At 30.2% G+C, this 23,669-nt stretch overlaps 11 protein-coding genes and 1 pseudogene across 12 annotated transcripts, besides 1 other annotated feature; 4 read left to right on the top strand and 8 right to left on the bottom strand.

Annotated features, from left to right (window-relative positions):
- Positions 1 to 378: 378 nt before the first annotated feature.
- TVAGG3_0429300 (N-acetylmuramoyl-l-alanine amidase family) lies at positions 379 to 615 on the top strand (the record flags this gene model as incomplete). Its single annotated transcript, XM_001311310.1, has 1 exon — positions 379 to 615. One exon carries the CDS (start codon positions 379 to 381, stop codon positions 613 to 615), a length of 237 nt encoding a protein of 78 aa, XP_001311311.1.
- A 24-nt stretch (positions 616 to 639) lies between these two features.
- TVAGG3_0429310 (uncharacterized protein) lies at positions 640 to 855 on the bottom strand (the record flags this gene model as incomplete). The annotated part of the gene is made up of 1 exon (XM_001311309.2): positions 640 to 855. One exon carries the CDS (start codon positions 853 to 855, stop codon positions 640 to 642), a length of 216 nt encoding a protein of 71 aa, XP_001311310.2.
- Positions 856 to 2,057: 1,202 nt separating this feature from the next.
- Positions 2,058 to 15,588: a mobile genetic element.
- TVAGG3_0429330 (uncharacterized protein) lies at positions 2,589 to 3,404 on the top strand (the record flags this gene model as incomplete). Its single annotated transcript, XM_051233728.1, has 1 exon — positions 2,589 to 3,404. One exon carries the CDS (start codon positions 2,589 to 2,591, stop codon positions 3,402 to 3,404), a length of 816 nt encoding a protein of 271 aa, XP_051103458.1.
- On the top strand, positions 4,431 to 5,077 carry TVAGG3_0429340 (uncharacterized protein; the record flags this gene model as incomplete). Its single annotated transcript, XM_001309813.2, has 1 exon — positions 4,431 to 5,077. A coding segment is annotated over one exon (647 nt), but the record flags the coding sequence as incomplete, so codon positions are not given.
- On the top strand, positions 6,789 to 7,673 carry TVAGG3_0429350 (phage tail repeat-like family; the record flags this gene model as incomplete). Its single annotated transcript, XM_001329574.2, has 1 exon — positions 6,789 to 7,673. One exon carries the CDS (start codon positions 6,789 to 6,791, stop codon positions 7,671 to 7,673), a length of 885 nt encoding a protein of 294 aa, XP_001329609.2.
- On the bottom strand, positions 8,892 to 9,155 carry TVAGG3_0429360 (uncharacterized protein; the record flags this gene model as incomplete). The annotated part of the gene is made up of 1 exon (XM_001329575.2): positions 8,892 to 9,155. The coding sequence occupies one exon, from the start codon at positions 9,153 to 9,155 to the stop codon at positions 8,892 to 8,894; it is 264 nt and encodes an 87-aa protein (XP_001329610.2).
- Positions 9,585 to 10,716, bottom strand: TVAGG3_0429370 (annotated as a pseudogene). The gene has a single exon. A coding segment is annotated over exon 1 (1,132 nt).
- TVAGG3_0429380 (DNA/RNA polymerases family) lies at positions 11,416 to 12,383 on the bottom strand (the record flags this gene model as incomplete). Its single annotated transcript, XM_051233729.1, has 1 exon — positions 11,416 to 12,383. A coding segment is annotated over one exon (968 nt), but the record flags the coding sequence as incomplete, so codon positions are not given.
- TVAGG3_0429390 (uncharacterized protein) lies at positions 13,205 to 14,323 on the bottom strand (the record flags this gene model as incomplete). The annotated part of the gene is made up of 1 exon (XM_051233730.1): positions 13,205 to 14,323. One exon carries the CDS (start codon positions 14,321 to 14,323, stop codon positions 13,205 to 13,207), a length of 1,119 nt encoding a protein of 372 aa, XP_051103460.1.
- Positions 15,589 to 15,744: 156 nt separating the features above from the next.
- On the bottom strand, positions 15,745 to 17,385 carry TVAGG3_0429410 (glycosyltransferase family; the record flags this gene model as incomplete). Its single annotated transcript, XM_001311308.2, has 1 exon — positions 16,051 to 17,154. The coding sequence occupies one exon, from the start codon at positions 17,152 to 17,154 to the stop codon at positions 16,051 to 16,053; it is 1,104 nt and encodes a 367-aa protein (XP_001311309.1).
- A 1,509-nt stretch (positions 17,386 to 18,894) lies between these two features.
- Positions 18,895 to 22,195, bottom strand: TVAGG3_0429420 (surface antigen family; the record flags this gene model as incomplete). The annotated part of the gene is made up of 1 exon (XM_001311307.1): positions 18,895 to 21,114. One exon carries the CDS (start codon positions 21,112 to 21,114, stop codon positions 18,895 to 18,897), a length of 2,220 nt encoding a protein of 739 aa, XP_001311308.1.
- A 113-nt stretch (positions 22,196 to 22,308) lies between these two features.
- On the bottom strand, positions 22,309 to 23,490 carry TVAGG3_0429430 (proteasome regulatory particle assembly; the record flags this gene model as incomplete). Its single annotated transcript, XM_001311306.1, has 1 exon — positions 22,309 to 23,490. The coding sequence occupies one exon, from the start codon at positions 23,488 to 23,490 to the stop codon at positions 22,309 to 22,311; it is 1,182 nt and encodes a 393-aa protein (XP_001311307.1).
- Positions 23,491 to 23,669: the final 179 nt, after the last annotated feature.

Raw genomic sequence — 23,669 nt, forward strand, 5'->3', positions numbered from 1 at the left:
TTCTATTCTTTTTGTTAAATCATCAATTTTCATTAATGAGGTGATTCTTGATTGAGGAATAGATTTCAAACTAACCACTCCTTTTATTTTTGAAATTTTGAATCCATCAACTTTAAACATTTTATTCAATTTACATGTTGTCAATTCTTCAAATAATTTTTTATTATTAGCATAATAGTCATTAAATTCATCAACAGATGAAAAAATTTTTATTTCAGTAATTGGTTTAACAACGTTTATTTTTTGTTGAACATTTTCACTTTCATTTATTTCTTCCTCCTCTGTTTCATTTATTTTTAAAATTGGTTTCATTTATCATTAAATAAAAATTAGAATATAAGTGATGAAATATATTTTTTAATTAATATTAAATCAGAAATGGCGGCAGGATTCTTTAAAAAATTATGGGATGGAATTAAGAAAGCTGCAGGTTGGGTTTATAAAAAGGTTATTAAACCTGTTGCAAACTTTTTGGCACCAGTAGCGAAAACGGCAGGAACTATCATAGGTGGAGTATTAGGTACTAAAGCAGGTAATCCGGCGATGGGAGCACAAGCAGGTAACGCAATTGGTGGAATTGCTGAAGGAATACTTAATAAAATAGGGGGTAAATAGTGGAAAAATAAATAAATATTATTTTTATCTTAGTATTGGTTGTAGTCTTTGATAAACTTTTTCTCCTTTATTTAAAATTTCTCTTATTGGGGCAGCTTTTGGTGTTATTGATTCAGCAACGTCACTAATTGCTTCTTTATTCTTAAATATCCAATTTGCTCCTTTCTTCATTGTTTCCCAAACTTTATGCGCTCCTCTTTTTACTTTATCCCACAGTTTCTTAAAGAATCCTGCAGCCATAGTTGATTATTTCATTAAAATTAAAAATTCATTTTCATATTTTAATTTTGATTTTTTTATTTAATAATAAATGACGACTAACTATTTGGTGCCAAACACTAAACCAATTAATGGAAATGTGTTTCATTCATTCGAAAAGATAAATGAAATATTGCAAAGAATGACGGAAGAAGATATTATAGAGAACTTGAAAGTTCATGCTATGACTCTGATGCTCCATATTTTGATGATAAACAAACTCATTTAAGAATTACAAATCCGGCTCATGATGTGAACCAATTAGGTGACACATATATTAAACGCAAAGTTAAAGCAACTCTAGTTTCAAATAAAGCTTTCACATGTGATGCCGCTTTTAAATGTATGCGTTTATTCGTTGGTTACAAATCATCAAATCAAAGCTTTAAACAATTAGAAGTAGAAACCGAAAGAGGTGATGCCGGTTATCTTCAGATGGATTGCGCCCGTGAATCTTTCGCATTTGCAACATATAAACCAAAATCAGAAAGGAAAGTTAAAAAGTTTGTTCATTCGTTATATAATAATGTTCAAAAATATGATAACTCAGTATGTGGTAAATATATTGACCCTTCAGAAGTTTTCAAGAAAGCAAATGAAGAAGTTGATATCACTTTTGATATGATTATTCCGGTAAATGATTTGTTAGCATTTCAGGCGTTCGATGATTATCCTAAATCATTTGGTGAAATCATTCTTAAATATTATGTTTTCAGGGATACTTTAGTATTTTGTCAGGTTGACCCGTTAAGAGTTGCTGATTTACAAAATTACGTTTATGAAAAGATAACTGATGAAAATTATGAAAAGATTATGAATCATGTTTATAAATATGATCGCAAATTCCAACAAATCGGACTTCCTGCCAAATTAATTACAAGCTTAGCCGCTACATCTGCTGACGCAACAGTTGATGATGTTATTATTTCATGCACAAAGATGGAAGTTTTAGAGGATAAATGTATTACACCAGGATACGGTTTAATTGAAGAATCAGTTAAAGCAATACCACGTTTATTCAGTAAGGAAGATCCATTCATGATTCCAGCTCAACATATTGACGTTCGTTCACTAAATGGAGGTTGCATCACTCCTGAAGGTATCAGTTCAGATTTCTCATACGCTCTTCATAATGTTACAGATGTTGTGTTAGCATTTCCGAAGAATGCAATGCAAAGAACGTTTTAGAAAATCCAATGCTTCGAGGTCTTCAGGTCACTATAGATTCCAGAAACTTCCCCGATCAAGCGATGACCACAGTGGGTGACATATTCTTTACACGTATGCTTCAAGCTTCTGATTTAGATGGAGTGAATGAATGCACGGAAGAATACGAGGACTCATTAACTAGACCACTGAATGATGATAATGGCACGCCATTAGCTAGAACATGGAAAGACCAAACTTCATTCTTATGCACTATTCCAGTTCAACGTGATGGAGCGGGTATATTCTTTGATGGATTAGAAACTTTCAACTCACAAGTTACAGTACAAGTGAAAGCTTATCCAATCATTCAGGGTGTAAATGACACTTACTGTTCAAAGGTGACAAATCCTCCTCAGGTTTGGTTTACTAGGACTACGTATTGGACATGGACACCGGATGAAGGTTTGAAATATCATCCAACAGGTACACCACCACAGTATAGAAGTTCATATGATGAAATATTGATGAATAGAAATGTATAAAATTATAAATTTATTTTTGATTAAATGGATTTAAATTCTGAAGAATTAGCGGGAGTATATAATACATACGTAGATGATATGATTAATGAAGCATTGAGTGATAATAGAAATGCTCTATCTAAGGAAAAATTAATGAAAATTCCATATTCTGAATGTTACTTAAATTCAATCACTGCAGCAATTGGTAAACAAAATAAAGGTAAAACATTAACGATATTAAAACAAATTATCATTATTGCTAACACTTCCCCCCATTCACATGTGTTAATTTATATCAACCGTTCAGGTTCACCTTCAGATGATACATTTGAATCTTTAAAGCATTTAATCAAAATTCCAATTATTTATTTATCACAAGAAGAAGCAGAAGATTATTTAAAAAACTTTTTAATGTATAAAGAATTATATAATACAATCAAGAAGCAAGGATTAGAGGATAAAATTATTGATAAACAACGGGATGAATTATTTGAAACACTTTCTATTTCAAATTTTGATAGAGAATTTTTGCATTCACTCATTTTTCTAGATGATGCGGTGAAATCAAAACTAATAACAAATGAGAAATCATATTTTAATCAGTTATTAACTCAATGTCGACACATTCAGTGTTCATTCTTCATGGCTGTTCAATACTTCAAAGCATTAAGCACAAACATTAAATCAAATCTATCAACACTTTTCATTTTCAGTGGTTTTAGTCGTCAACAGTTGAACGTTATGCTTTATCAAGTGAATTTACCAATGAGCATTAATGAACTTTACACACAATATCAACAATTAGGTGAACATGGAAAAATAATAGTTGATTTAAATAAAGGATGTGTTAAATTTGATTAACTTTTTATAATTAATTTTTATTTTTTATTTATAATTAAACATGACAGAAATAGCAAATCTTTTACAAGTTCCATTAAAACAAGGGACAAACAAAAAGGGGGGTGTGTATAATAGAACTATGAAAGTTCCAGACGGAATGAAAGAATTAGTTCATATTGTTGCTGGTCTTCAAAAAGATGTAAAACAAATGAGAAACGTTTTAACATTACCAGAAGCTCAAGCATATGCCAAACGTCAAGGTCCAAATTGGGAAGCACATGAAGCAGACATTACAGGTCCAAATGGAAAACCTGATGGTATAAATGAAGTTTTCGTTACTGATGGTCGAGGTAATATTAAAGTCATAAATGGTTACAAATTAACTGTATCTGATTATCCTAAACGTAAAGCATATAATGAATGTTATCCTATGCAATTTGATGAAAATGGAAAAGCTGTTAAACAATACATTGGAGAAGGTGAACATGGCCAATTAATTCATACCGTCATAATCCATATTCATATTTCAATGAAGAATTAAACGCTATTGAAGAAGGACCGGATGGATTACCACAATATGTTAATCAGTTTGATGGTCAATATGCAAATTTGAGACCTGAAATTCCAGCTAAGAAATTCTTTAAAGTTGCTTTATTCGATCCAGTGTTCAATGAACAGAAAGAAGCAATGAAAGCAGAATTTAAACCAATTCAAGTGGCAAGAATTTCTTCATCTTCACTTGCAGAAGCGTTCAAGGAATTGATAAAGAAACCACTTTATTCTCAACAAGGTTATAACTTTGATTTAATTAAAGAAAGTGATAGACGTAAATTAGAAAAATCAGATGGTTTTAAGAATGCATGTAATGAAATGATTAAAGATATTGTAAATGATGAAATAAGACTGGAAGAAACTCAAAGCAATATCAATAACATTATTGGTGCAGTTACAAAGAAAGTATAAGCAAACAATGATGAACCTTGGGATATTACCGTAACAACTAAATAAAACTTTAAAATATATTTTTCTTTTTTTATTCAATTATAAATGAGAAGACGTTTCACAAGTCAAAAGAACACTAACGCAAAAGCAGAGATTACGGTTGGTTATAACGTAAATGATGATAAATCACGAATTATTCAAAATGTTAAAGTTAATGTTAGCCCTGAATTAACAAGGTCAGCAACTCAACCAAATTTATTAACTCGTGACTTACCGAAGAATGAGGAGAATGAAGAAAACCATGAGAATGGAGACCCAATCATTTTATCTGAACCCGGTAAAGAACCTGTTGAAATCCCCACATATCCAACATACCCCCCACCTCTTTCATCAAACATCGAGAACCCAGGAATATACGATTCCAGTCGCAATGCGCCATATAAAATAGACATTAATTCTGAATTAATGAAAATTTACCGTGATATAATAACTGATAATTATGATTCAATAATAAATTTAATTGATCAATCCGGTTTAATTATTTTACCTTATGAATCATTAATTCACATTATCGCCATTCTTTGTGATGTTCAAGATTCAGACGTTAAGATTCAATTTTTCATAGATGATGAGGTTTCATGCTGCGGAACAGTTGCAAAAATAAATCCTATAAAGGATATTAGCACAATTAAGATATCAAAGAACGGAACAACAACTGAACTTCATTTAACATATAATGATATTTATAATAAAATAGTTGATGAATATAAAATATCACTTGAAAAATTCTTTGTTAAGGCTATTTAATATTCAAGCATTAACATTATTGAATAATAATCCTTTGAATCATAATCAATAATAATTGACCTTTCACCAGTTTCTATCGTTTGTTTTATTTCTTTTTGTTCCCCACTATCTGGATCGGTCATTGTAATTGTTTTTGTTATAGTATCAGCTTTATCTTTAACTTCAATCTTTTTTCCATCAGGATATTTAAACCAAAATTCCAAAAATTCGATATTGTCAATCTGTTCATATTTTAATCTATCAATTACATTTTTAATACCATCTGAAAATCTTATGAAATGGTCATTATATGGGTTTGATTGAACTAAATTTGAATGAAGTGAAATATAACCCGATGATGAATATGACATTGACTCATATTTTCTGAAAACACTGAAATTTATAACATGAATGAATTTCTTATTCGTTGAATTTATGAATTCTTGAGGTAATCTTATTCTAGTTTTATTTATCACTGGAAAATAACGCTTTACCATATTTTTAATCGTAATAAAAATGTCAATTATCAATATTATTTCGAATAATAGTTGTGAATTAAATTTAACAGTTAGTGGAATTTATAATGTTACTCTCGTTTCTGTGAGTGGTAAATTTAATCCCATTCTTTTAGACCCTTCAGATTATATATCATTTATTAAAGATGACCTTGAAAAAACGTATGATATGTATATAAATAATGTGATAACGAAATGGGATATTAACACAATTTTAAGTTATTTAAATGAATCATTTATCGTTTGGTATGAAGAAAATTTTAAATCAAAACCTGATAAACTTTTTGAACTTGATGAAATAAATAACCTTATTAAATTCCCGCTGAAAATTAAATTTTGTACTCCTCATCTTCGTTCATTGTTGGGGATATTAAATTTTGAAAAAGATGTTGGGGATGTTTTGTATTCTGACACTGGTTCCAATTTCATTTTAATCAAATGTGATAAAGTTAATACCCCAATGAGATTTTCACATCAAACATTAGACCCTAACTCTTACCCATCAATACAAAACATTTTATCCATCAACTTAAACATATTTTCTTTATCATATCCGTTTCAATTATCCGGGAATTCATTTATTCTTCATTCAAAAGATTTATCAAATATTAAATTTAGAATAACTGACCTATTTGATTGTGATTTAGAATTTATGAATGAAATATTATGGCAATTTCAAATAGAAAAAATAGCTGATGAGATAACAGATTAAATATTTATTTTTAAATCATAATAAATGATTAAACAACAGCAACCACAGCAACTTAAGGCACAGACCATTACTTACGCCACATATGCATATAATTCAAAGACGGCAGAACAAACACAAAGGTTGAAATATGGAGATTTGGAGATAGTATTGAAAAATGACCATTTTGAATTCGTTTGCAAGGGTGGTGCAGTGATATCAAATATAAAAGAAATTTTATTTATGAATTCAAAAATTAAAGGAATAACGGATGATATAACATCAATTCCACCAGAAGAACAAAGATATTACGCATTAAATGCATTTCCTAAAGTTTTGAAGATTGGAAGATTTAATTTAAATGAGGAATTCATAGAAGGTTTCCTAAATGACATAATGAAGAAGGCAGATAAGGAATATGTGGTTAGTGAGTTAGAGAAGAAGGCAGATAAGGGACTTGTGGCTAGTGCATTAATGAAGAAAGCAGATAAGGAATATGTTAATGAAAAAGATAATGAAATTATAGAAAGGGTTGAATGGTACCATGAACGGACATTGAAGATTTTAAAAACTAAAGCTGATACAGGATGGGTTTCAGGATGTTTAGACCTTAAAGCGGATAAAACTTATGTTAACGATGAGTTAGAGAAGAAAGCAAATAAGACTCATACACATACAAGTTTTACAACTGTTGCTATAGAAAGTATTGAAGGAACGGTTGAAGAAACTGGTGGGGATGTATTATATTGTAAACCTCCTAACTTTCCACAAGGTTTAACATCGGATGACGACATAACGACGATGAGAAACATTAGATGTAAAGATGTTTATGTCATGAAGGATGAACATAATATTAAATTCACTGCTCAAGATTTATATGACAAGAAAGCAGATAAAACAGAGCTTCAAACATTAAAGACAGAAATGCTTCAAACATTATATCCTATAGGCTCTATTTATACGTCAATGAACTCAACAAATCCAGAAGTAGTACTTGGTTTTGGAACTTGGACTCAAATAGTCGACAGGTTTTTGTATTGTGCAAACTCTTCAAAGGAAACAGGGGGAAGTAAAACGATTACAGGTGAAAATTTACCTGCACACAGTCACTACATAGATTTAAGTACATCTCAAGCGGGTTGGCATAAGCATAGATATTGGGATTGGTCAGGAATGACAAAAGGTAAAGGATATGATGTTAAAGACGACGTTAAGTTTGCCATAAATTGTTACTGGAGTGACACTCAGGGAGAAGGAAACCATACACATCGCGTTTCAGGATATACGCAAACAACGGGACAAAGTAAAGACTACATGCCACCTTACATGACAGTTTACGCATGGTATAGAGTTCAATGAACGCTCAATGTTTGTGAAACAAACTTTAGGAGCTCCAAAAGAGCAAACGGCATAATTTAAATTTTTATTTTAGTATAAATGAAGATTCTACCATATGGTGTTATTGGAAGAGATAAAGATGGAAACCCAATATTTGATCCAAAGTTAAAATTAAAGTTACTGACAAGAAAAACTTGAAAAGTTGCTGAAACCAAAAGAATGAAAAATGAGAAAATGAGAAAAATGAGAAAATGAGAAGAAAAAAATTTAAATTATGCAATTTTATTTTTATCATAAATGACCAAATTAATTAAGCCAACTATTTCTAAATTAATGATACTAATATGAAATCATTTCATGGAGTACTTAATCCAGGTTCTTCACAATTAGCCGGGCAAGTGTTGTGACTCAAGGTGGAACATTAGCGAATCCATTCAAATTATTAACTAAAGATGAACTTAATAAAATGATGATAAAATAACTGATAACAAAATTTATTTCACTGCTACCATAAAAACAGGTGAAAAAACAGGTGAGATTCACCTCTTCACCTAAAATATATTTAGGTTAAAGCTTCCACGAGAGAAAAGATTCATAAGGATTCCAAAAATGAAAAAATCATTGATTTCGGCTGAAAAGAAAAAATAGAAAACCCTTCTTCCACGGAATAAAGAAATAAGAAGAAATAAAGTAAATTTTTTATTTATTCCCGTGGAAGATAGAGCACTTTTATGATACTTTTTATTCACGACAAACAAGACAAAAAAAAATAAGAAAATAGGCGCCGTCGCGGTTAACCAGACCCCTGACCCCTCCATAACACTACCTTAGACCACTGTGCTACGTAGCCTGTCGACATAAGATTTTATAAATTGCATATTTGACGTAAATTTATTTCCCAGTTATTCAAAAATAATTAATTATTGAATAACCTAAATCATTAATGAAAACATAAACGATAACATTTATTTCCTGTGTTGTTGTCAAAATGTCATGTTGTCTCAAACTTTAGAACGGACTGAAAGTCCTGAGCTCCAAAAGAGCAAACGGCATAATTTAAATTTTATTTTTATCATAAATGAATACCCCACAAGCTCAAAATTTACCACGAATCATAACAAGGGAGGAAATGATAAAAATGATGCAAGAACATGTTAAAAATAACAAACCACTAAAACTGAGAAAATGTGGTTATGCAGTAATGATGGAAAGAGAGATGTTGTCGAAGAGGAATAAAAATTAAATTTGGATTGAGTTTAAAAATTCATCTTTATTAAATTCATCTCTTCCAATCAATTTATTTATTCTATTAAATTCTTTTATTTTTGCTTCACTCAGTTTAAGGATTGAACGGTAAGTTTCTAATTTTTCGATTATTTCTTTATCGTTTTCAACCCCACCGCATTGTGGCTTCTTTTTGTAATAGCATATTTTTGATTTAATTCTGTTTAGTTTCTTTTTATATTCATTGTCTGGACTCTTGACTGCTTCGTTGTCACTCATTTCTTACGAAATAAAAAAATTAAATATTATTTAAATATAATGGAGTAATAAAATAAATCGGAATTTCTATTAATTTATTGTTAACTCAACTAATGCATTGCCGTTAATATATCTAACAAATTCAGCTATTGTGTCAAATCTTCGTCTTCTTTTTGTCATTGATTTATCAGTTTTTCCATAATCGAGATGAATCAAAACTTTATCCCCTTGTTTAAAATTCATGAGCCCCGAATTAATTTGTTCACGTTTAACATCATTCAACCTTTCCATTTGCTTTCTAATATATTCCCATTCTTTTGAAATATCATTTTTCATTTCCACGGTTTCATGTTTATTGTTCTATGCCATGTATTATTGTAATAATATACTAACTGCTGTATGATGGAGTCATGATTTCCATCCCAGTATATCTGACCGTTAACCCCTAACGCATCTCTAAGAGTTCTCATTACCGCATCAACTATTTTATTATGAAACGTATATGGAGAGGATGAAAAGTAAAAATTAATTTGTGGGAAATAATGAGTCATAGCTGCCTGAAATCCTTTATCACCATCACCCCTATTATCTACTCTTTCATGATCTAGTAAGTATTGAATAGCTCTTCTTGTTTCCTGTTCTGTTTTCCCTTTCACCGGAATGCAATATAAATATCTGGTGTTAATGTTAATGGCAAATAAATAAGTAACGTTTCCTTTTGAATATTCTAAATGATCGATTTCATATGAATATGGATATGGTGCAAATGAAGGGCGACTAAATTTTTCCTTTAACGGTTGAATTTTTGGGTCAATTGGTTTATTTAATATCTTGAAATCCTTTTTAAAATCTTTTTGTTTCTTTAATGTTTGAAATGGATATAATAAAGTGAATGATGAAGGATTAACTGAAGGAGGAGGCGGTTTTGGTGTTGCAGGTACTGTCGTTAGAGGTTTTGGTGTTGCAAGTGGTTTAATTTTATCTGCTTTGATTTTGGATGATGAAGTTTTGGAATTCATTCCTTCCTTCATTAATTCTGGATGTATTCTATTCATTTGTTTTAAATATGCTGTATATAAAGGTTTAATATACTTTCCCGCTTCGAGTTTATGTTGAAGGATGAATTCCAAAAGTTGATCTTCATTTAAAAGTCGGGCTGAATATGGTTTAACTAATGAATCATAAATTAAAGCTTGTGCTTCATTTATGGTCTGAAGGACCTGGGCGTTTTGCACCTTTTGTTTTTGCTCCTTTTGCTTTTGCGGCTCAGGATTATATAATTTATATAATTCATCAATATCTTCTTCTGTTAATACTTTATTTTTGAAATCTTTCAATTGTTTAAGTTGTGATTTAGTTTTTCCCTTTGAATATTCATTATTTTTAATTTTGTCTTTAATTTAGAAAATTTTATATGATATTTCAAAATTTCATTTTTATAATATGGATAATAATATTCCATATCATCACCCGTTATATTATTATTATATTTTTGGAGATATGATTTTAATTCATAATAACTAAGAAATTTTTGATTAAGTACTAAATCATCAATTAAATTTTCTAAATCTGAGTTATCCATTTATATAAAAATAAAATAAATGTTTTAAGGGTGCCCACCTCTTTGAATCATAGTATCAAAAACATCATTAACGGTTCCTTTTGTCTCTTCTGTGGCATTTTATTAAATAAATGGCATACAACATCCATTTTCACAACACACAGCCTTAGTGTGTGCTCCTGTTAATGCAGTCTTACCAATTGTTAAGCGAGTCATTGACCCATTTTTAAGTTGTAAATTAATATTCTGACCATCAAATATCACTTTATCATTTATTATATCCAAATAATTTTTAGGTGTTAATTGTTTATTTTGTCGTAAACTAACTCCTTTCATTTTTTGTGCAATCTTTTTAAAATCACTTCCATCAATTGAACCGTTGAATGATGTATAACACTTGGGCATAAAGCAACCATGTTATCACCTTGTTTCTCAATTGCTAAACCCAATAACTTCTTCTCATGTGCTTTTTCTTCAGCTTTATTCTTTAATTTAGGTTTAAATTTCTCATTAAAACAAAAGAAATCAAAAGGTGCGAATTTGTAAATGTTTTTATCATAAAATTGTTTATCAGTAACAATTGCTTGAAATGCTTGAGTGTTAGGAAGATTTGGGTCGCCAGCGATTGCCCAATAAGATGAATCAGTATCACCTTCAATGAAATGAAAACGATTAACATTCATGCATTTATACATAAAATCATAAATGAAAACCAAATACCAGTATTTTGCGTTATCTAAAGTGAAGAATGCCTCTTGTAAACATGTATCACATCTATAAAATCTATCTTTAAGCATCACTTGATACGTATCTTCACCTATTTCTCTTATGTTTTTAAACTTATTTGACATACATGCAACGCGTGCCTTCTGTGCATTCATTATTTTAGTCTTTGCGTAATTTTGTGTATTCATTGCATCGTAACCATATGATCCATTAAGTGAAATCTTGCAAAATAAACTTTTTCCTTTATTTCCTTCTAATTCAGCCTTTTGTCTTTCGTTCATAAATTCGTTCGCAAATTCATTAAAGCAAGTGTTTTTCGTAAATGTTAAAATTGATTGAATATCATCAATGATAAAATGAAATCTGTCTATTAGATACCAAAGATAATAAGAAGAAAATGGTTGATATTGGTTGTGTGTTGATGCTAACTGAGTTAATTTTCTCTGTTTCTGGTCAACTGGTAGATTGTTTGATTTCATGTAATTATACATAAAACTGCCAATTGTTTTTTCATCTGTGATAATATCTAAGTTTCTTATTATTGGTAAAAAGTTTATGTAATCATTAATGTATTTTTCATCAATGTGACCCTTTACTTCAGCCACGAATAAAGTATTTTTCTTTCTAATAATTCCCAGTGCTTTTGCTTTCTTTGTTGCTGTATCACAAATGATAACACCATTCAATCTTCCCGGCATATACATTTTATGGTCAGTATATTGAATGAAATCATGAGGATTAGATGAAAATGATGAAGGATATAATGAATTAAAGTCAACTCCAACGAAATGAGTCATAATGTTGGTGGTGTCCTCATTTGATACAGTTTTAGTTTCTGGATTATATGAAAGTTTATTAATGTGCGTGATTCCTTTAAGATTAACACGATGTTGAACATTTGATAGACCACCAGTAATTCCATTACGGAGAATGTGATAAGCTTCAACTGAATCTAAAGTCATTGGTAAATTATTTTTTAATGCATAATTTCTTAAATTGATTCTTAAACGTTGAACATCTTCATCTTTATTTGATTTTACGACATTGCAATAACAACACATTAACTGACAATTTTCTTTGGTATGTGGTTTTTCATTATCGATTCTATCCAATGTTGGTTTATTAGCATATGTAAACGCTTTACCACACATTTTGCATTTAGATGAAAGGATTAAATCGTGATAGTATTGATAGTCATCCATTGAAACATTTTTTTAGTATCCCTTTCTGCTTTTTCATCTTGTTTCTTATATGATTCAATTTTATATTTCCAATACTTTTTCGTTAATTCAAAACTTGATTCCACATTTTCTTCTTCTGGATATGTTTCGTTAGGATTGAAGTTCTTATATGCTAACGCGTAACGAATCATTGATGCATTCGATGATAAAGAAAGATTATGAAGCATGTCAATTTTATAAACAAATGTTTCTTCAATAATTTTATCAATTGGGTCAATCATAATTTCAACGTCTTTATTGCAATAATGAATAAAATATTCTAATCTATTCTTCAAAATTTTTAGCATCATTGAGATATATTTGATAATCTGAATCGGATATTGTTTCTTGAGTTAATGCTGAATAAAATGAATCTTTCGTGAATGGTTCCTTTTTATATAATTCATCTTCGTAATTTTCCCACGTGATGAATTGATAAGGGAAAAAGGATTTAACACGTGATTTATTGTTTCCGAAATCTTGAGTGAATTGGTCTAATGTCCCACCCGCTATATAATTTCTGATGTCAATAAATCTTAATTCATATGGACAGTTTGTTTTCTTTACAATGATTTGCTTAAATTGAGAGATGAACCCAGCATTGATTTTATTTTCCATTTTGCAGTGTTTAAATCACGAAGAATTAAATTTAAATCAAACTTTCCCGAATTAAAACCTATGATATTCACTTTATTAAATTCTTCATCTAGAAGTTCTTTAAATGCTTCCTTTTGTTTCTCATTTAATGTATGAGACAAAGTCCCCGCCGTTTGGTCCGTTTGCGGCTTCATTAATTCTTCATATTGTTCAATATTTGATTTAGCAACTAATGAACAGGTTGAAAATAAAAACTCAATCCAATCAGAAATAAAAGAATCACTCGAAGTTAAGCAAAAATTCCTCGTAAATGTTTTATCACGGTCTACGACCTCGCCGCTTTGCGGCTTTATTTTGACAGTTGATGATACCATAAATGGTTTTAAGTAAGCGTTCAAAGTTGCACATTCAGAAAGTTGAAGTTCTTCTTTAGTCTCTAATGTTTCGAAGTCAAAAGTAATATAATATCTTGTTGGTTTATAATATTCCTGCAAATTATGTGCTAATAGCCATTGATATATCTTCTGTTTCGTGATATGTGGTGCATATGGTTGTTGTGTGTTTTGCAATTGAACGTCTTGAATTAATCTTCCATTATTTTCTTTACATTTCTCACAATGTTTTAAAAATCTTCTTTGGTTTTTCCTTTCTGGATCATCACGGATAGAATAAACTTCTTCTTTGCAATATGGACAAACTTTATAGCCGGTGAGTGCTTCAACGTCTGTTATTCTGTCAGCGTGAAGTTTTCCACATGGACTCTGTGTTAATAAAATATTTACTGTTTCAAATTCTGGATCTATCATTATTGATTCCACTAATGGAAAGTCTACCTTGTTAATGTCTACGTCTTCTGGTTGAGGGTCACAATAATAAAAATCAATATTAACGTTTAACATTCTTGCTAACCTCTCACTTTCTGATGAAATGTCAAACCCTTCATATGCATCTATTGCTTCATTTAAATAGCTTCTACGAGTTTTAGGATTAACACCATCAGGAATGTTATAGAAGCGTTTAAATAACCTTCTACCTTCTGCTCTAATTTGATTATCATTCATTTTAGCTGTTCCGTTTTTGTTCATTTATGTAAGAATAAAAATTAAAAAATAAATAAAAATAAAGTTTATTTTTTTAAAGTCCGGGGCTAAAGTCCATAAAATGAATTAAGAACACATAAATTTTTATCATCGCGACGTGACGAATACATTTTAATTTACTCAAGAATGCGTACCCTGATACATTAAATCTAATTCCTGTCTTATTTAATTTCACAACTTTGAAAAGGAATGTATGAATAGCTATAAAATGATGAGATGATGTTTTATGGGTTGCTTCCATTTTTTCTGAAATAAATGAATAAATATAATGCTTATAGTTTTCATATCTTTTATGTTCTTAATAATGAATGGTATAGACCTTTCAACTTCATCTTCCTTCGGTGCTGTTCTTTCATATGAAACATTATTGGTATCTTCAATAATGAAACCACAATCGCATAAAATTTTATATGTACCAATTGTTTCTTTTGATATTTTATCTAACAAATCAAAAACTTTATCAACACCTGTGCATTTATTTAAATAATAATTTGTGTAAATATCATGGTCTTCTTTCTTAATCGTATTTGTTGCATATGTTACATTTTTCAGTGCTTTTTTGAATTTTTCAGAATCAAGAGGAGGTGAAAGTAATATACATGGATAATCTCCATCGTCAATAAATTGTAACTTATGTTTATGAATAAATTTAGTACCTTCTTCTGAAAGTGTTTCGTCTATTTCACCATCTAATAAATTTTGTGTTGATTCTGAGACATAATTTTTATATCTTTCTTCATGAGATTTTTGAACTGCTGATTCTGAAGCTGGGATATTCATTAAACCCTCTACTTCATTTTCATTATATTTTTCAACTTCTCTTAATTCCTTAATTTTTTCATCTATTTCATCTCTTATTTTTTCCAGTCTTTCAATTTCATCATATTCATCATCTTTAATCCGTTCTTCATAATATTCAGGGAAAACATCAGGTTCTTTAGGTTTTTCTTCTTCAGATGTGGGATATAAGAAATTTATAACATCATCTTTATTCATTTTTCTATCATAATCAAACTCATTTAAAAACTCCGCGAATTTTTGACAATTTCTTAAATAATATTTACTAACCTCATAACCCGCTTCCTCTAATATATCCTTTATTTCCTCATTTGTGAATCCCAATTTTTTAACGTTGTTAGTTTTGACACTCATTTTCATACAAATTAAAAAAAATAAATTATTCAAAAATGTAAGACATGAATTTTTAAAGTTTATTTTTTTATTTTTTTTATTTTTTTTTATTTCATTATGTATGGGTTTAGTGTAAATGTCTTACAATTTTGAAAATTTTTTAAATCTTGATTTATTCAAAAACGTAAGAATAAAAACCGTAAGAATCATACATTTTTTACTTCATATGTTAAAAAAAATGATACAAAATCACTCGATATTGTATGAATTCTTACGTTTACAAAAAAAGTCACAAAACCCGCATTATATACTACTCAAAAAGATCTATTACTTTTATGACTAAGGAAAATAAAATACAACTGTATAGTGCATGTCTTATTGATCCTTCATAGTAAAATTCAATAACTCCTCAATTAAAGTATTGACAAAATTTCAAAATACCATTTGATAGGAGGATCATTTGATAAATCACTTGCATTGCATATTTATACAGTTATCATTAAGATTACATCTTTTAAATATCGATATGATTTCAATGATAGAAATTTTTATTAATATACAAACACATATATAAACAAACATCATTCTTTCAGCTTTTGAAGTCCAAAATCTATATAATGGATAGCTTCCGTAATGTTCACATAAACTTTTTTGGTTTTATCATGAATAACTCCTTTCATTCTATAAACAACTATCTTAAATCTGTTAACAAGTGCAATTGACTGCATCGCATAGTCATTGTAGTCTCCTTGTGCATCAACAACTAATCCGCCTGCATTCATGAAATAAAGGCGGCATAAATTAGATCCTGTAATAGTATACATGAAGAGGATTGTACTGTACTGCTTTGCTGACTCTTCTACTGATATTCCGTCTTCAATAATTTCCCAATTATGCTCAGGAAATTGTTTTTTAACGGCATTGGTTAGTGCGTTAAAATTAGTAAAGTATCTATATTTCTTTCGATTGGCTAATACGTATCTTGTCGGTTTAATTTCTGAAGTATTATAAAATTTTTTCAACGCATTGGAAACTCTTTCGATCGTAGATGATAAATGCCATATACCAGGAACTGGAGCGTAACAGCAATAGTAATCATGGACAAATGAAAAGTTTCCATCGTGATATTTAATTTGCCAGTCTTCAATTCCTAATGCTTTGAGGAATTTGGTAGCATCTCCGTGAGTGTAATTCGGTACATTTAATAAAACTGACTTTTTGACAATTTCTTGTGGAAATATTACAAGTGGGTCAAGAAAATCAAAGAAAAAGTGTCCATAATATCGCTTGACAGCTCCATGCCCAAGACATATGGCACATTCGTATTCGTATTTTACTTTTCCTTTAGGAATTCCCCAGATTGAATCGTATCTAAAGGGATAGGCAAATAAATATAGCGTATTATGGTCCATTGGTGTCGAACATGGCGTAACAATTACGTTTTTAAGATGTGCTATGGATCCATTGAACCATGAATTTCGTTGATAGACGTAAGAAGGGTCAAAGTTGTTTGAAAACTGTCCAAATATAAAGATTGAGTTGTTAGGATACGGAGTTCTTTCTCTAATATGAAAAGATTCAACAAAAAAATCATTTGGAACGTACCATTCTCTATGTCCATCAACTTTATCAGGAAGTTGAAGAGCATGATATATTGTACATTCTATGTGGGGCCAGTTAAGCATATATATAAGAATGAAAATGGGAAAATATGTGTTATATGATACTTTCCGCCACCTAATTTTCATTCAAAATCTTTTGTAAGAATCGCTGATGATTTGACGATAATCTATCATAAATTGGCGCAGCATTAGTTTTATTTCGACAATGAGAATCAATCATCTTAATATAACATGATAATTACTATATCTAAAAATAATTATTGTTTGATACTTATTATTTATACTCAATTTCTTCACTACATTCACGTGATGATGTTTTTATATCATTGATATAATAGGGAAGTAGTTATTAGATGATCGTTGAATAGGGCTCAATCGGTGAAAAAAAAACAGCAAAATGGAGCTTGTGCTCGTCATACGTGTTTGTGTAGCCATTATTAGAAAATAAATTTCCCTGTCAACTCAAATTTTAACAGTTATTTATAGATATTTCTTATTTTTCTCTTGTGGTGGGTGGTAAAAGTAGGTTTTAATTCGAGGCTGTATGCCACATTATATGTTAAAATGCATTTGATATATTAAAATATGATTTATTTAGATAGTACAAGATTTAGCTTATTCATTTTATAAAAAATTTTAAAATTGGAGACCATCCGAGATACATTCATATTCTTTTCAGCATTATTGAAGCTAATACACAGTTTTTGACCCTCTATCATTCAATTGTGGGCTTCTTCAGTGATAAAAATCTCAAATTTCAATAGTTTATAAATTTTTTTTGAAAATTGCTCAAAAAAGTGACATAAGAAATTTCATAAATAGTTCTCAAAGTATATTATAACAGAGAGATTGTTGCAGCGAAGTACAGGGACGAGTATTATTTACGCGTTTTCGAACACAATCATACCATTAGTCCATGTTTTTCTAACGAAAGTGAAGCTCTTGAAGTCAACGTTTCTGGTAAATATTCCATCCTTTCACATCTTAACGAAAGCAAATTTGTGAGTGACGATGGATTTCTTCACTTTATTCTTGAATATCCAAGCAAACGCAAGTTCAACGTTTGGAGTCAACTTCTTTCTCCATACTTAGACACCGATCGCACTACATCAAAGAATGCCTCCTCCTACCAACCCATCGAAATTCAAGCTGACCATCCTGATCCTAATATTACATTCCATTTCGGCGGGCTCGTTAAAAACCGTTACAAGCAATCTCTTCTAGATGGCCAACCACAAATAGGAGATTGGTGGTTTGCAATTGGAATGTATTGTAATGAAGAATTGGCTGGTGATTATATAACTAGAGGATTCCCAGGATTTACAGGGCCAGTTCCAAGAGTTAGATTGTTTGCAAAAGTAAATTCCATTGAAGTTCCTTTAAGCTATCTATTCCATGATATTTTGTGCACTCAAAATATTTGTCATCAAAATCAACTTATTCGTACTCTATTTGCATCTTTATATGTTTTTATATCTACTTAACTAAATCTTTCTTTTTAAACTTATTTCCTTCTTTACAATTAATTCAAATTTAAACATAGCTTTTCATTATTCCAAAATTTTAATAAACAATGATATTGCTGAGATAATATTTCATATCAACATTTATGAAAATTCGAACAAATAACGAAATTATATTAATGATCTCAAATTGTTATGAATTTTATATGATATATGTGAAAATTTATAGATGATATTACTAGATGTCAATTATTAATAGCTTTGCAGAAAATGCGACAATCAATTCTTACATTAAAATCGAACATTTAAATATTTAAATTATTAATATATAAAATAATGTTTATACATTCATAGTTATAAATGGGAATAAATATGCAGATGATATCTTGAAATCGGGCCGAATCTTGCAAGTAACTGATGTTTCGCAGTCATCTTTAAAAGCAATACTCGGAATTCCTTGTTCCAAAAGAGTTGTTTTAACTGAGGGTGGAACTGAGAATGATCCACATTTCTTCAAATTATTGCAACCTAAGAAAACTTCTGTTCCAAATGTAACTTCAATCTTAGATGATGCAAAAAACACAAGGTTAAGATTACTACAATCTTTGAATGCTTGGTAGTTGATTCTATTGATTCTATTTCCACTGAAGAATACACGCATGAGTTTTGGACTTCCCATGAATGCATTACTACCAATAACTTCCATCTCACTAGGTACAACAAAGTTTTTGATATCACTGTATGGAATGAAGACAATTAATTGTGTTTGATTGAAATTCATCAAAGCACCATTATAAAATGAAAAATTTTCTTCCATTGGAGAAAGATGGATCTCTTTGAGTTTATAGCATCCTTGGAAGCTTCCTCCAGCAACACTGTTGAGATTTCCATTTGTTGCCATATTTACATTTTCAAGAACTTCACAGTTTTGGAAAGAGAAACTTCCAATAGTCTGCAAATTAGTAGGAATAGTAAATCCAATTAATGAAGTGCAACCACTGAAAGCATAAATATTGATCTCTACAATTCCTGCCTGCATTTCTAGTGTAGTTAAAGATGTGCAAAACTGGCACATATACTGAGGGATATCACAGCTAATTGTTAAGCTAGTGATACTGCTTCCACTGAAAGCACTTGAACCTATAGTCCTAACAGATGGAGAAAGATTTGCAGTTGTGAGACCACTTGATTTGAACGCCGAAATACCAATAGACGTCAATAAATTCAGCGACGAGATTCCGATATCACCAAGCAGAGGACACTCTTGGAATGCATAGTTACCTATGCTTTCAATTGATGTGGGTAATTTTATATATTTTAGATTTGAGTTCTTATAAAAACAATATTCTGGAATTGACTTTAATTGGTTACCAAGGAATGTGACATTCTCAAGAATCTTACAATTTTGGAGGGCATATGATTCAATGGTGTTCAAACCTGGTGGCATGACAATTGATTTTATTAATGAAGAATCGAAAGCATAAGCACCAATAGTCATATTTTCATTGTTACTGAAGTAGACATTTTGAAGCTTTTTCTGCAAAAATGTTTTAGGCGCAATAAGCGTGCAGCTTGATTTAACAGTGATGTTATAGTTTTGGTTGGAGCCCAAGTAAGTAAATAAAGTCTGATTGTTATCTCTATACATCGTAAAATCATCAATAACTAAATTTGGATTCTGCAAGCTAATAGTGAGACCCCTAGTCAATAAGAAAACTCCATCTCCAAGTGTCTCTAAACTTTCCGGCAATGAAATACTTTTCAATGATATGCAGTTATAGAAAGCTTCGCTTCCTAGCTCTGTTAGGTTTGATGGTAATTCAACATTTTTTAGAAGTACGCAATTATAAAATGCTCTATACAAAATTTTAGTGATTTTATTAGTGAAGTAAACTGTTATCAGATTTTCGCATCCATAAAACATTGATCCTGGTACTGTTGTAACTCCACTTGGGAATGTAAATGTAGTAATAGGATTTCCTGAAAGGCACCAAGCATTTAGAGTTTTCACATTTTCAGGCATAATGATTTCACTAAGTTTTCCACCTCTGATAGCAGCAGTTCCAACAGTGCTAACATATGAAGGAACAGTATAGGATCCGGTTTTTGTAGATGAAATGAATAATAAAGTATTGTTGTTGGTGCCAGTATAAATAATCTTTCCGTCTGTCTTGAAGGCAGTATTTCTCTCATCAATAACTATTTCATTCAATGGACAACCTGCAAAACACGAGGCTTCAAGTTTGGTTAATTTCCATGGGATAAAAAAGAAAGTTAATTTACAGCTAGTGAAAGCATCTCCTCCAAGATAATTCAAATTAGAATCGACATTTATGTTTATTTGACTCAGAGCACTATTACCAAAAACTCTTCCAATACTAGTCCATCCGTCAATGGTTGTCACAGAATTAGGTAAATCAATTTTTGTCAAACTTGTTGTATCTTGGAAGCAAGCAGAACCAATTCTTAACAAATTTGGTGGGAGTTGAACGGATCGGAGGTACTTGCATTTATGAAATATTGCATAGTTTAAAAATGTAAGTTTGGTGCACTCACTCATATCTACAGTTTCAAGAGAAGAATTTGCAAAACAAAATTTTGAAATAGATGTAATTAAACTTCCTTTTTCAAAACTAATGGATGTAAGGGCGTCCTTACAAAGAAAAAACATGCTACTTCCATATATCTCTTCACCAGGAAGGGCAGGAATTGTTGTGCATAATTTAGGGAAAACATAATCGCCTGAAAGAGTGGCTGGAACAAAGTTTACTGAACTCCAGTCATCTGAATATCTAACTCCATAGTTATCTGTTTGAACACATATTAAAAATAAGAACCCTATACTCTAAGAAAAAAATATTGAAAACTTTACAATAACTAAGCTCTTATCTTATAAAAAATATTGAAAACTTTACAATTTTTATATCGTTCCAACCTTGTAATTTTTAAGGTTACCAAATGAAAATTATTAGTTATCAATTGATAATTTGTAAATAGTTCTCAAAGTATATTATAACAGAGAGATTGTTGCTGCGAAGTACAAAGATGAGTATTATTTACGCGTTTTTGAACATAATCATACCATTAATCCATGTTTTTCTAACGAAAGTGAAGCTCTCGAAGTCAACGTTTCTGGTAAATATTCCATCCTTTCACATCTTAACGAAAGCAATTTTGTGAGTGACGATGGATTTCTTCATTTCATTCTTGAATATCCAAGCAAACGCAAGTTCAACGTTTGGAGTCAACTTCTTCCTCCATACTTAGACACCGATCGCACTACATCAAAGAATGCCTCCTCTTACCAACCCATCGAAATTCAAGCCGACTATTATGATCCTGATCCCAATACTCATTTTGGTGGCTTAGTTTATAATCCTTATAAGAATTCATTACTTGATGGACAACCACTAATAGGATTTTGGTATTTTGCAATTGGAATGTATTGCAACAAAAGTTTGAATGGTGATTATATAAAAGAAGGTATTCCGGGATTTGATGGAACTGTTCGAAGAGTTAGATTGTTTGCAAAAGTAAATTCCATTGAAGTTCCTTTAAGCTATCTATTCCATGATATTTTGTGCACTCAAAATATTTGTCATCAAAATCAACTTATTCGTACTCTTTTTGCATCTTTATATGTTTTTATATCTATTTAACTAAATCTTTCTTTTTAAACTTATTTCCTTCTTTAAAAGTTTATTTTATTTTTATTATTATTTTTATTTATTTTCATCTCAGATGAGGAACAATGTCAATAATCAGATGATGATTGATTAAAAGTATTTTCTTTTTCATTGATAATTGCACCATGTGAAATAAGAAGTTCGGCTATTTCTTCACAATTATTTTCTATTGCATAATAAAGAGCTGTTTTTCCATATTTATCTTTTTCATTAATATTTGCACCATGTGAAATAAGAAGTTCGGCTATTTCTTTTCTATTTTCATGGGCTGCAATATGAAGAGCTGTTTCTCCATATTCATCTTTTTCATTAATATTTGCACCATGTGAAATAAGAACTTCGGCTGTTTCTTTACTATTATTATATGCATCATAATGAAGAGCGGTTTTCCCATTTTCATCTTTTTCATTGACATTTGCACCATATGAAATAAGAATCTCTATCATTTCTTTATTATCATTTCTTACTGCAATACAAAGTGCTGTTTTTCCATGTTTGTTTTTTTCATTGATATTAAGTCCATGTAAAATACGTTCTTCATTATGGATTTCTCCTTCTAATTCAACTTCATCATCATTAACTATAATTTGATTGTATGACTCAAGTAATAATCTGCAAATATCAGAATTGGGTGACCTACATGCAAAATGAATAATTCCACCATCAGCGTGATTAAGTTTGTTAGAAAATGTATTGTTTTTGAAAATATCTATTGTTTGCGGAAATGCAGCAGCCCATGGAAAAATATAATATTTGTTCCTTTTGAATAGAAGAAATGCAGCATTAAGGTTTTGATATCTGATGATATCTTCATAAATAGGTTTAAATTTTTTATCCGTCCAATCATATTCTTTAGTAGATTGATAATTCTCGCCATATAAATCATCTTGCGTGAATATCTCTCTATCTAAAACATATTCAAGCAATTTATGATTGTGTGTTCTAATAATGCTTCTGAAACAAACAATTTTCATTTTATTTTCTTTCAAGCATTCGTTGATAATATCTTGATTTCCTCCAATTACTGAGTAGCGAAGACATTTTTCAGTTATTTTACAATAATGATTAGAAATTAAGAAATAAAAAATATTAACAGATCCAAAGTAGGCACAAGTTTCAACTAATGATAACTCTACAAAAGAATTAAAATAATCAACTTTCTCTAAATTAGGAATTTCGAGAAAAACATCATCATGAGATATTGAGTTTTGAGTTAAATACTCCTTGAATTTATCAATCTGATCATGCATAACTATATATTTGATTGAACCATCCGTTTCAAATTCAAATTCCGAACTCCATAGAGAGATTTTCGTTATTTTTTTCCATGGTACGAGCGGAACTCCATAGAGAGATTTTCTAAGGAAAATTAAAAAGTACCAAAATAGATATAATTGAATCATTCACAACCGTCAAGTTTCATGCAAAA

The sequence above is a fragment of the Trichomonas vaginalis genome, chromosome V (assembly GCF_026262505.1).
Source record: "Trichomonas vaginalis G3 chromosome V, whole genome shotgun sequence".
NCBI lineage: Eukaryota > Parabasalia > Trichomonadida > Trichomonadidae > Trichomonas > Trichomonas vaginalis.